At 42.3% G+C, this 13,500-nt stretch overlaps 1 protein-coding gene across 2 annotated transcripts in view; it reads right to left on the reverse strand.

The window, feature by feature from the left end:
• The window catches only part of CDK14 (cyclin dependent kinase 14), a 549,832-nt gene extending 536,667 nt beyond the window's left edge, over nucleotides 1-13,165 (reverse strand). The window contains exons 1-2 of one of the 2 annotated variants that reach the window (XM_037066082.1): nucleotides 12,671-13,165; nucleotides 5,609-5,640 (exon numbers count right to left, since the gene is read on the reverse strand). In XM_037066082.1, the coding sequence (XP_036921977.1) occupies nucleotides 5,609-5,640; nucleotides 12,671-12,761 (123 nt within the window). In that variant the 5' untranslated portion in view covers nucleotides 12,762-13,165. Of the gene's footprint in view, nucleotides 1-4,423; nucleotides 4,525-5,608; nucleotides 5,641-12,670 lie in introns of those variants that run through there. The other variant, XM_037066084.1, reaches the window with a different exon arrangement.
• Between the last annotated feature and the right edge of the window lie 335 nt (nucleotides 13,166-13,500).

Here is a 13,500-nt window from a genome sequence, read left to right on the forward strand (position 1 = left end):
GGCTGGAAGATAGGGACAGGGCAGGCGAAGGAGGGGTTATGTGGAAACTGGAGGCCAATGAAGAAGAACAAACAGAGGGAGTTCAGCAGGAGTGAGAGAACTAGGAACGCAAGACTGCTGCTGGGGGTTGTCAGTTTAGAGGAGGAAGTCAGGGAAACTGAAGCTACTCTGTTGCACGCAATGTATATATACATCATGCGCAGAGACACGGAGGCCTCCAATGAAGATGATGGTTAGGGTGAGAAAAGACTGCAACAGCTCCCACCAACCTCAGCGTATGGAAAAGAATGGCCAAGAATATCCCCAAATCATATTTGTACCGAAGCCCTGGACTCGAGATCTCAGAAAAATCACCACCCCATTTATCATTGCAGGTATTCTAGTTACGTCTTTCTACAAAATAACAACAGGGAACATGGACTAGAAGCTGAAATCAATGAACACTGTCCCCACACAGGAGGTCTGTCTAGAAGGTACTTAGCCATGTACTATGAAAAATAGAGACATTTATTGAAGAAGGTACAAGATAAAAGACACATTGTACACAGGACAATGATGCCTCAGTCCCCTTCAAAGTAGACACCTTGGGACCTCACACAGTTCTCCCAATATTTTCCTGAATCTTATCAGAAGCCTGAAATCTCTTTCCTTTCAAAGGCAATTTTAACTTTGGGAAAAGCCAGAAGTTCAGGGCACCAAATCTGGACTGTAGGGGGCTGAGTCACCTGGGTGATGTGACGTTTCACAAAAAAACTCTGCATGGGACGTGACGCATGAGCCAACATATTGTTGTGATGAAGCTGCCAATTACCAGTTGCCCATAGCTGCGGCCTTCTGAATCATCCGAATAGTTTCCACAGAGGAATATTCAAGCTCAATGCAAAAGCTAGTACAGATTCATTGCTCAAGGTCTCTCAGTCATTTTCAATGAGGTGACCACACAGTACACATGCTCATTCAATGGGTCTAATGCCCCCACTGACTATACAGTGAAGTCATCATTGTTCACACATATGCATTCCAATCCACTTTCCTTGTCTGCCAGGTTACGTTGATGTCACACAAATTGTTCTTGTTATATTAACAATGGCTGGACTTTTTTTCAGACATAAGTCATTACATCTCACAAAATGATTAGACTGAGAAGATAGGAGGCAAGTTACCCTATATGAAGGTACCTGAAGAAGTTACAGATCAGATGTAAAAATGTGAAGTTATTTGATAGGCTCTATTACACATTTGTTTAATATACAAAAGATAAAGCAGCTGGATAATGCCAAAATGTGTTGGCAGCCCCTGACACTTTGCAAACATGAAATAAGTGAGCAGAGCGAATAATTAAACTCATAAATGACCCCTCATTTTTTTTCAAACAAATAAGGACTTAAGTTTCTGGATCATATACCATAAACAAATAAAACTCTTTGCATTTCGAAGGTTTATTTCAATCACTGAAAGTTTTGTATTTCTCCTTAAAAAGCCAAGCAGAGTCAACAGTTTGTTCTGACTCAGCTAAAATAACAGAAGCCTGAAGCAGAGCTAAAACTAAACAATTTAACCTCTTAATTTATGCACAGAACCATTCATGAATTGCTGTGGCTTTAGACTTTTCCAACTCTTTCTATACACATATATTTACATTCAATTGGAGCTTTTTGCTTCCAAAGTTCAAACGGTTTTAACGTGGTGATTTTACATTGGGGCAGATTAACTGTACTTCTGACCTTTTACATTTTAGATATCATTATTATTTTTAAACAAATGAAATAAAAAAAATAAGATTCAAAAATTCCCCAGAAGACACAGTGTAGCCATTGTCCATTCTTCCTGGGAAGAAAGGGCCACCAAGGGGACATGCCAGGGCCATTCGCTGGGGGACCAAAGGTGAGAAAGAAATGTGGAAAGTTCTGCAATAGTGTCACAGATAGGAAGTTGACACTTACTAGAAGCTCTCATCACAATGTCACCGGAAACACTGTGTCCCCTTTAAGCAGTGACACAAAATAGCAATCTGCTTTCCTCCTGCAATCTGGCCGAAGCGTCTGTCTCTCCAACAACTATTTACTTAGCCCCTTCGTTTTAGCCGTGTGCTGGGTCAAACCCCAGGGCTCCAAACAGCAGAAAGTTCTGTGGGGAAAAACGATAAAAGGGCAAACTAAAACCAATAAAACTTATTTGGAATATCCTTAGGATGAGTTTGTCCACCTCAAATGTGTAGATTAAACCCACAGGACATAAAATGCTCCATATTTTAATCAGGACCCAGATACACAATGAATTAAAAGCAAAATGATCATTCTTAGAACGTCCTCTCTCCAAATACAGTGACTTCAGCAAAACTCCCTATTCTGACAGAATCGCTACCAGTGTAACAGTCCGAGACCCACAGTACTTAACTCCCAGAGCGCCTCATTTTCTCTCTGCAAGCATTAGCACGCAGTTCCTGAATGTAATTCCAGGCTGGTTATGAAAATTAATAGTCATGGTATTTCAGCCTATTTAAGAACAAGTAAATGAATGTACTTTTCAAACAGGTCCATATTTTTTTCTTCTCCTCAAGGTCAAACATGTATACACACCCTGGAAAAATCCTCTACATAAATCAGCCAGTAGCAACTAAACTCAGTTCCAGGCACCCGGAGGAGGCCACTCCTTGAGACCAGGAGCCCTCCCACTCGAGAAGACGAAGAGGACAGAGAGCTGCCACACCTCGCTGCCTGTCTAAGAAGCTGACCCAGGCCTGGGTTTTAAGACTCAAGTCCTAATTGAATTCCAACACACAGCTGAGGTCCCCCGACTCTGAGAGGAAGACCACAAAACAAGTTCACAAAACTTCTACCACTATAATCTGAAGATGATCTTAAAAGAAGTCATGACTTCCCATTTGTATAACCATATTGTTCTCTTTTCTGATCTTGGTAAACTATAATTTTATGTTGACCGTTACATAGGATTCTACCATAGACCTAAGCATAGAAAGCAACTCAAAGACCACAGTCTTACCTGATTGATTTTACAAATAAGAATGGAACCCTGGGTAAATTAAATGGCTTGCCCCAAAAGGTAGGAACCAGAAAATGAGAAATTTCTTTGTTTGACATTCACCTCAACACTCTTCTTACTGGCAACAGATATTTACTCTTATTCCACAGCTACTGAATGTTAACCACACTCAGAACACCGGAGGGATTACAGCACTGAATGCAACCATCCTCTGGAGGAACCCGAAACACGGTGGGTTTTAGACAATATTCTCACAGTTTTAATTAATGTGCCAATCGCCAAAAAAGCCTTATATGGAACTATAGAGGAATATTTGAAAATAACTCTCCTCAGAGCCCCATTTCTTAATTTTGAACTGAATCCTTCACCCTCCTGGCAGCCCTTCCAACCGGAGAAGGTGGGTGTCGGGGTGAGAGCATGCGTGTGGAGGAGGAGGGAGACAAGGACAATGATCAAACCGATTCAGAGACATTTACTTTGTGCCCCTCACCATTCTGGAGCCTTTGTAAACTGAGCTTATCTAATCCTCACAACAATTTTGTAACAGGAAAGAGTCTGTCAACTGCTTGAGAGGGTGGCTGGGTTAGGGTTTATTTACACACAGGCATGCCTTTACTACCACTGCCTCCCAGGCTCTGACCCCGGGTCTTCTCCTGCTTAACTGGAAACCACCTGGCCCCTCTGGACCTCCACTTCTTCATCTGTGAGACGATGAAGGGGGCCCCATGACCTCCAAGGTCTCTCCCAGAGACCTGCTGATTTGAGGTATTTATCTAACCTCTTGTACAGAGGAAGGAAAACACGTTGTAAAAGCTATGGATAGATTTTCCTCAAATTACAAAATGCAGAGGTTTTTGGGGTAATGGTGGGTGGGTGGGTAGTTATGGGTTTGATATCCACATCATTAACGTTCATCTAGGCTCCAGCCTCAGGTTATTTTGAAAGCCACGTGTCACAGCCACAGGACAGAATAACGCACAATCGTGAACAACGGTATTTAAATAAGACAAGAGCTTTTTTACACTCCTACTGATGATTAGGAGTCACCTGTAAAAACACAGGAAAATGACATGTTTGTCACAGGTTAGAAGGAAAAAAACAGTATATAATATGTGGACTGCGGGGGTTTTTGCTTGTTTTTTAACATGAGCAAAGAAGCAAGAACTTTCAACAGTGGCTGTAACTGAATAATAGGATTTGGAAGAATTTTTCTTTCTCCTTTCCCTTATATTTCTTTGTTATGTGATCTTAAATTACCTCCATAATGAGAGGAGAGACTTTTCCTCATAAAGAAAGGAAAGGTGCCCAATATTCTCACATCAGTTTCCTCTGAGAAGAAAGAAAAGGCTCTCCTAATGACATCTCCGTTAACACTGTCGAAATTCCTGAAATACAGGTTTAGGGGAAACCTCATTATTACCTGCTACAGATGGACAAGGAAAGATCCCGCTGTCGCTTCAGGTCTGGGGTAACTAAGTTTCAGAGGATGCTTCAGGAACGCTGGCAGGGGAAGCCGTGCTGCAGCCCAGGGGCACAGTTCCGCAGAGCTGGGCCCCGACAAAGAACAGGTGCAGCCGACAGAGCAGCAGACCGTGAGAGCCAAATGACACTGGCCCCATCCAGAAATCCCAGTCTGAGCGGGTTCTCCCTGGACGGTCCTGCCCTGCACCACAGCCAGCCACCTGGCCAAGGGGACTTTCCCTGAGCACAAATGTCCTTTCCTCTCTGAAGCACTACGACCAAGGTAGCATATTCCATGGATTCCGCCGCTGTTAAACAATCACATCAAACTACTACTCTACGCTTTCACTAGGCCTCAGGATAAGCACACCGTGAAGATACATCTGTGTTCATACATAAACACGCAGTAAATACGTATACACGTGTGGCCCGGTTTACAACACAGATCAATTACTGTGGCTTTGGACGGCGACAGTGAACGCCCCCTCTATAGCACTCTTGAGAGCGTTTTGTAAACACATTATTTCTCTGGTGACTCCCACTGATACAGAAAAAACTCAGGAAACAGCACAATTGAAAAATCACATTCACAATGCTATTAATTACCTCTGCCTGACTTGAACAGGTTTTTGTTCTGTTTTGTTTTTTTTTTTGTTTTTGCTACTTTGTGGCAGGTAGATAAAGGCAGATCTGATACACAAAGAATAGGAAAACTAGAACAGGAAAAGTCAGCTCCTCCTCTGGGAGTCTGACAGACGATCTGTGGCGTCAACGCCGCATCGCACCCTGGTTCAGAGGAGGTCTGCGTGGAGCCGAGGTGCCCGGCTCCTGCCAGCTCCGGACCCGGCCCGAGCGCGCGCACGGCCCCGGGCTGGGCAGCACTGCCACCGTCTAGAAGGCAACGCCACCAAGGCCGGCAGTGCCCTTTGTGTGTCTGCTAATTTAAAAAGACATATTTCTGTCCATTCACTTGCATATTTAAAATCAGAAAATAATATGATGTAACTAAAGGGACATCGTTCCTTGTTGGGTTTTTTTTTTTAAGGCATTTATTTTTCTGTTTCTAAGTGCGAAGTTGGCACCTATTGACTTGACCTGACAGTAATTAAATACATCTAACATTAGATAAAGAAATGTAACCTACCTCGTCAAAGGTGGTGTCGTCTTTCTTCAAAGCTGCAAAATAAAAAGGGAAAGGAAGTAGTCATTGTGAAACATCTCGAAGAGGCCAGGCATCTAAGTTCTAGAAAACAGAAAGAATACCAAAGCAGTATGGTGTTTTCATTTCAAAAGTGCACCCCAACCGGAATAACAACGTTCCGATACAAAGACGAAAACTGCAAATGAGAGAGAGAATGACCTGGCATGCATCCTCGTGAAACACTCTCATAAGTATGTAAATGATACTGTCCTCCCAAGTAGGCAAAAGTAGTATGCATATCTCTCCCCTATCTTCTTTAGTAGGAAAATGTTTAAATGCAAGCATGAAAGAATCGAAATTAATATTATAGAAACTTCCCTTGAACTTCTGGTTTTTGAGCATATATCGTTATGCATGGTATGCGGTCCTCCCAAACCAACACTGTGACCCCAGCTCCACACAATGCCCTGAATGAAATTTTCATGCTGAGAGAAGTTTAAATATGGTGATGAAAGACCAAGCATGTACAATAAGCACTGCAGAGGCATAACTCAAACATTTTAACATGAGAAATGTTATAACAAAGTATCAACACAGGAAGCAATACATTGGTAGTATCTTATAGGAATTAGTGAATCTTTGAAATCTATTTTAAATATACATGAGTACAGAACTGGAAAAGAGAAAAAGAAGTATTTCATGAACAGTTGGCAAATGCCTAGTTCCTTAAATCCTACAATTACTTAGAATGTTTCCCACTAAGGTAATGCACAAAGTAGCTAAGTTAGCTGAAACCACTCATTGGAGAAATGTTTCAAATTTATGGGATTATGCATAGGTGTTTACTGGGCTACACACTGATTAGTTCCATTCCACCTAGAAATACCTGGGTAGCTCGTACTGAGAAAGCCACATTCTGACAAAAGCAATGAACGGAAAGCAAATTATTTTGGCAATTAAGCTCTGATACAAGTCATGGACCTAAACTGAAGTATCATATAAAAGTTTATATCTATATAGTCTAGCAATCTTACAGAGGTCATTTTTTCCTGTTTCATGCTGTAAATTTGTCTTTTTTTAAACATCAATAACTATGTGATTGTGGAGGTGTGTCTAGGGGGGTGAGGGCAGATTGAGAGACATAGAATGTTTCTGAAAGTTTAATTCTTAGTCACCTCCTTTTGCCTAAGAAACTGATCTGTAATAGATCTCTACTTCCTTTATTTGAAAACAATTTATTCTCAGTGGAAAATTAAAAGATAGCCCTTTTTTACATCCAGTTATATATTTTATAATGTATTTGATTAAACTTACATTAAATCTAAATTAACCTATTCTATCAAAATGATAGAAATGATAGAAATACAGGGTGGGAGAAACATAGGTTTACAGTTGTAAGTAGATGAAACGGAGTTTATTCTCATATCATTTTTATTAATTATTGTATTATTTTCCATACAAACTGTGAACCTACTTTTGCCACACCTAGCATATAAGGTCCTAGATGTTCTTGATGGTTAGTGTTAGTTCTTAATCGTTAAATGTCAACCCAGAATGTAAAACTACTCATCTGGAAGGCTTTCTTTTTTTTAAATATTTCATTTATTTATCTTTAGAGGGGAAGGGAAGGAGAGAAGGAGAGAAATATCAATGTGTGGTTGCCTCTCATGGGTCCCCTGCTGGGAACTGGCCTGCAACCCAGACATGTGCCCTGACTGGGAATCGAACCACGATTCTTCGGTTCGCAAGCCCGCGCTCCATCCACTGAGCTACACCAGCCAGGGCTGGAAGGCTTTCTTTAAGCACCAGTCAAAAACACTAGACTATACCCCTCGCTCAAACAAAGGCATGTCCTTTAATTAACATACTGGACTAGTGATTCCACTACAAAATATTAATGACCTATGTAAATATAGACAAATGGGTCCATCTTAAAAAAAAACATTTTTCTGGAATAAGAAATGATTAGATCACTGACTCCAAATATGAAGTCAATTATTATACAGCCTCATACCTACCATATTTAACAAAGATTAATGAAAAACATTACGTGGCTACCATACAAGAGACAAAACAGCAGCAAGCCTATAATTCACAATACAAACTCTTAAATATATTTGCTTTGGACATGACAAAAGTTCTGGAAATTCAGCTGTGGTTTTTCTTAAGCAAAGTAACCAATAAAAGCCACAGCTGATACTATCCCTTAGAGAATTGCAAATATGGAACGAAGACCCTCAAGTTGAGAGATGAAGAAAGCAGAAAGCTGGAATGGCTTCATCACTCAGAGTGGGCTGTTTCCTTCTTGCCCCTTAAGTCCTGCCAACTCCTCCAACCTTCTAGATAAAGATAGGAGGTCTGGGAGTAGAAAGAAAAGGAGGAAACAGAAGAGGGGATGGCAGATGTACTTTCTAAGATGTGAGTGCAGAAGCCAGATTCTCTCCCCTGGATAATAAACTTTTCTCAAGCCCTGGATACTACAGGCGGGAATGTTTGAAGACCTACCGCTTCATTGAAACCCTTCATTGCTAGACTGACACCTTGCATAGTTTCTTCTAAATACTGAATCCTGGCCCTGAATAATAGTTAATAGTGACAACAAAAGCCAAGTAAAGGTGTCATTTCAAAATATTTATCAGGTCACTGATGACCTAAACAAGCACACAACATCTCGTTTTTTATTACATTCCGGGACTGTCATTCATCCTTCTCATAAACGTAAGCCCACAATTGTCTTCGAGGACGTTGTGGAATAAATAAGCACATTACATGCTTCTGGGTTAACAGAGGGGCAAGTATTAAACCATTTAGGATCATCAGATATTCTAATCCGTCCTCTGCTCAGACACTGCTTGCTCTAGAAAGCTTCCCATGATCTCGCCAAGACTAAAGTGGTGCCTCTCCTATGTTCTTCAGCAGCAAATCACACTCATCTTCAAGGTAGCGTTTTTCACTCTATACACATTGCCACACTCATTCAACGGCCTGTCCTCTCTCAGAGTCCTGAGGACAAGACCAGTAACATTGGTCACGGGATCTGAAAGCTAGAGTAGTACCTAGAACATAGGAGGTACTCAAGACCTATTTGTTGAATTAAATGAGTTACGTGAGTATACCTCAACGGCAAAAAGACAACACCTTACATTTCAAGGCACTTGAAAGTTTTGACATATGAAAACCATGCACTATTCTCGCCTATGAAAGGATCCTAGATGTGAATTCCACTTCATAATTTTCAAATTAAAATCTTTTGAAATGACATTGGGAGAGGTACCACAGTTCAATTTTATCTGACCCTTCAACCTTACCGCCCCCTTCCCTGACAAGATGGACTTATCCAATGACAACTGGGCTCTAGAATTACGCACTTACAACACACAGTAACAAACCCGAAAATTCATTTGACTCTTTAAAAATTAAAAATTCATTTAACCACAGACTCTTCCTTTTACTCTGTTCTCACAAAAACTCCTCTAAAGAAATGGTACACGTGGGTTTCATCTCATATATCACAGAGTATAAACTTTCGTTCTCTCGGAAAAAATTCAAATAAGGGTGAAGAAATGCATTCAAATGAAGAAATGTCCGTGGGACCTTAATCTTACACCAGATATTACAGAAAGCTTTTTTCCTCCTAGGCTGATATTCAAAAATAAAAAGGAAAGAAAAGAGGAAATAGATGTTAATATAAATGTTTGGAACAATTAGCAAATTCCCTTTTGTCTTTGTTAATTAAATTTGTCTTTGTTTTGTCTTTGCTAACTTAAATTTCAGGACAACTGTGGTAATTTCTAAATAAATCCACACGCTGACACTGTGGATTTATCAGAAACATAAATACTACTGAAATCAGTGGATGACTTTGAAATTCAATTACCCCCATATTGTAAAAGAACCAAAGCTGTATAATAGTCACTCCCGGGCAGATGTCATAAATTAGAGTGTGATGCCTTGAAAGCCAGTGTGTTTTATTAGCCCTTTTATAATAGAGTAATCTCAGATTAGCTGTATTTGAGGTGGGCAGTGACCAAGTTGGCATGACCCTTCATTTTAGGAATAATTTACACATTGGGATTGCCACTTTTATATAGTCAGAATTATTAATAAACATTTATTAGATATCACATACTTTCAAAAATTGCCTTTATTTCCTTATGGCTGGACATTAATACCGTACATTTTCCCATACTTGTGTAACAAGCTACACTTTTGAATCATATTAAAAAGGTGAAATAAAGTGGCTATCTTTACTTCAAAAGCCATCACATATTAGTTAAAGAGAAAGAATATACTGTAATGTTAGATTATTCAATAGGAGCAAGCACTTATTCTTTGATCTCCTCATGAACCGTCAAAGAAGAAAGGAGGAAGATAGGGGATAAACAAGAAAACTGGACAGAATAATAAGCCTCCAGCAATGATTTCCACCATGTGACAGATATCACGTGAGATATTTTATGTACTTTATCTGATTTAATCTTCGAGACAACCTTAAAAATGTTTACAGCTGAGACCTCTGAGGTTTACAGGAATTCTGCTAGTTGCCTCAGGTGCACAGCAAGCAGAGAAAAATGGGTTCAACCCCAAACCAGCCCGACTCTAAAACCTATCCTTTTTCCAGCCTGGCTCTACTGTAAAGTCAGTGGCCACTTCTTCCTTTACTTACCTTGCTTTCCATTTAGAAGATAACTATGTCAGTATGATGGAATATGCAATCACTAATGGTGATATTAACATATTATGAACATCTATTGAGTCTTTATTACATACCACATAGGACCTCTCATGTCTTATTTCACTAAATGCCAATAACAAAATTCATTTGCACATAAAAAAATACATGAAGCTCAGAAGTTGAGGGACCTGCCCAAGGTCACTCTGTTCCAAGTGGAAACACCAGAAATCCCGAGTCTGTCTGACACATAACACCCTTAATCTATGCACTACATAATCCCATTGTAAACCTCAATTCAACAGCTTCCAGGACCTTAAGAACCGTTTAATAATCAGATTGATCTTATTGACTTTTTATTTTGCAAATAAAACATCAACAAAATACGTAGATAACAAAGACTCATTTTTCGGTAATGCTACTTCTAATAAATGCCTTGAGCTTAATATTCAATCATAATCACTTTAAATCTCTTCATCTCCTTTTACAGTATTCCACAAGGAGAGCTGCTGTTCAGAATCAAGATCTTCATCAATACAATCACCAATTACCTTTACTGCACTGTACTGTACTGTTTCTGAAAGGAAGTAAAATATAATAGATCTTGGAAGATATTTTAACAAGAGTCAGAATCAAAATGAGTTTCACATCACTAAACCTCAGGAACCTAAAAAGTTCAATGAACTATAACACCCCATTTGACAGCACTGTAGTTAACCCAGATTTTACTGATTGTTTATCAAGTTCTTGAAATTATTTAAACATAAGGATTTTTATATTAATGTTCTTGGTTTCTCACTGAGATTCAAGTGCAATGAATTATTTAACACAAAACTGGAAGAGTTCCAATAGAGTCATTAGCATTAGTAAATATACAGTAAATGTGTTTTAGAACAGGGCTTAATGGACTCCAGAACTGCCTCTGTGACGGTTTGGGGGGGTGAGGGGAGGGGGGGCCGGTGCTGAAACATCCTCCTGAATGATTAACACCAACTCAACACCTTTTCTTTTTTTTTTCCAATTTTTTTATTTAATTATTTTTCAAGTACAGTTTTCTGTCTATTAACTCAACACCTTTTCTCTTCCACTCCTCTTGGTTTAAAACTTCACTGGAATGTGCAGACCCTTCGTGTGCACCCCTAACCTGTAAAAAATGACTACATACTGGTTTCATACCTTAACTTGACAGTCATCTTGGGTAAGATTTTGCACCCTAATACCGAAGTTTAAGTTAAAAAAAAAGAAAACTAAACGTTGACCCATGTTTTCTTTTACCTGAAGAAAGTTTGCATATTTTCCAATGCACTTAGGTAATGATTTTTAAGGATGACTACAATACTCACACACACTCCAGGGTTTTATGTTAAAGAAGTAAGCACCTTTTGCTTAATTTCCATTAACACCCTCATTAACAATGACGACAGGTTAAATAAATGAAACAAAAGCTAGAAGGCTTCTTAGGGCCTCTAAGAGGTTATTTTTAGTGCCAGCATGATTTTCTGGCTGAAAGCAGTTACCTGTGTGTATGAAAGTTACCTTAGAGGTGGGAGCCACTGTCATAGTGTTTAAAATGGTTTTCTAAGGCCAACTCTAGAAATCCAGCAAACCCCTTCCACGTGATCCTGTTGTCACCCTGCTATAACCTGTCACATGGATTTATTCTTAAATGTCCTGAACATTTCTCAGTCGTTTTCTATTTGTTGGTCAGTTGTTTGGTTGGTTGGAAGACAATAGCCCCGGAGCTCTAAATGGAAGTTTGAGAGACATTCCTAAATGTTCCGACAAGTTCACAGCGCGCATTTCTCTGCAGCAAATGGAAAAATTCAGAGACCCGGGGACTGAACACCCAAATCTCGCTTTCGAGGACCTGAAGTACCGAACAAAAGGTCCCAAGGTATCTGCCCCACTTCTCTTTAGATTAGCTGTGTTAAACAATACCAAGGCACAACTGAACGTTTCGCCAATTTCCAAAGCTAAATTATTGACCAAACACCCAATACCAAAGACTGCACGGGGGGGAAAAAAACAATTGGCCCACGTGGCCGCAGAGTCCAGTGTACGTCTGGGGCCGGGGTGTCACCTCGCCTGGCCCCCGCCGGCGCGAAAGCCTCAGCGCAGTGGCGAGGACAGGAAACCCAAATAGTATGCTTACAATCATCCACAAATGAAACCCCACATCCTGAAAGAAGGGGTGTCTCTCCTTTCCCTCATCAGCCCCCTGCCCCGGTCCCGGGCACTGTTCCCTCCACCCACCATACGCGTGCAGCTCAGCGCACCCCACGGGAGCCCCGGAAGCCCCGAGTGGCCGCTGCATTTCTGGTGCCAGAAGCGCGGGGCTGAACGAGCGGTCGCAGGGTCGCGGGGTAGGTTGCCCTGGGCAGCGCGCCACTCACCGATGCGACTGAAACTCTCCGACAAAGTTCTCCGCAACTTCTTCATCTTGCCGATCTTCTCCGCTGGCTGCGGTTCAATGAGATCGCACATCTGGGCGACACAGGGCACAGCAACTTCCCCAAACTGGTCCAGAGCAGAGCGCAGACAACGCGGAGAGCGCAGCGCGGGGAAGGCGGCGCCTCCTCCTCCTCCTCCTCCTTCTCCTCCTCCTCCTCCCTCTCCGGCCGGGAGGTGACGCGCAGGGCTCGGGAGGCGAGGAGCCAGCTGCGGGCTCAGCTCAGGCCTGTGCCACCGCTGGGCAGGCGGGGGCGTTCTACGTGCTGCCGGGGGCGACCACGATCCCCGCGGCCGTGGTGGCTGCGCTCAGCACCGCCGCCGCCCGGCTCATTTTCCCTCCTTTGTAACTCGGAGCGGCGCAGCGGGCAGTGAGGGCGGTGCAGCCAGAGGCGAAGAGGGAGTGGGAGGGGGACAAGGTGCGGGAGCCTCGGGTCTCCGAGGGCGCAGGGCTAGGACCTGGTGAGTTCCCAGCCCCTTTCGGGCACTCAGGTCAGGTGAATGAGCCGCGGCGTGGAACAGCTGCCCCGCCCCGCCCCTAAGGCTCCAGCCACCGCCTCCCCCTCACCCCACCCCGCCCCACCCTCCCTTCGGGCGACAGCCGAGGGAGCGGGACCTAGACTTGATCTGGACTCCTTTCTCTGAGCCCGAGTCTTTGCGGCCTCCCTGCTGAGCTGGTGTCCCCGCAGCGCCCCCTCCAGGCGGCTCCCCGCCCTCCTACGGGGCCCTGCAGCCCCGCCCTCGCTGGAGGATCCCGACTGGGGCCTTAGGAGGC

Source organism: Sturnira hondurensis, unplaced genomic scaffold (genome assembly GCF_014824575.4).
Source record: "Sturnira hondurensis isolate 20B ecotype Veracruz unplaced genomic scaffold, ASM1482457v3 Scaffold0016462, whole genome shotgun sequence".
Classification (NCBI taxonomy): domain Eukaryota; kingdom Metazoa; phylum Chordata; class Mammalia; order Chiroptera; family Phyllostomidae; genus Sturnira; species Sturnira hondurensis.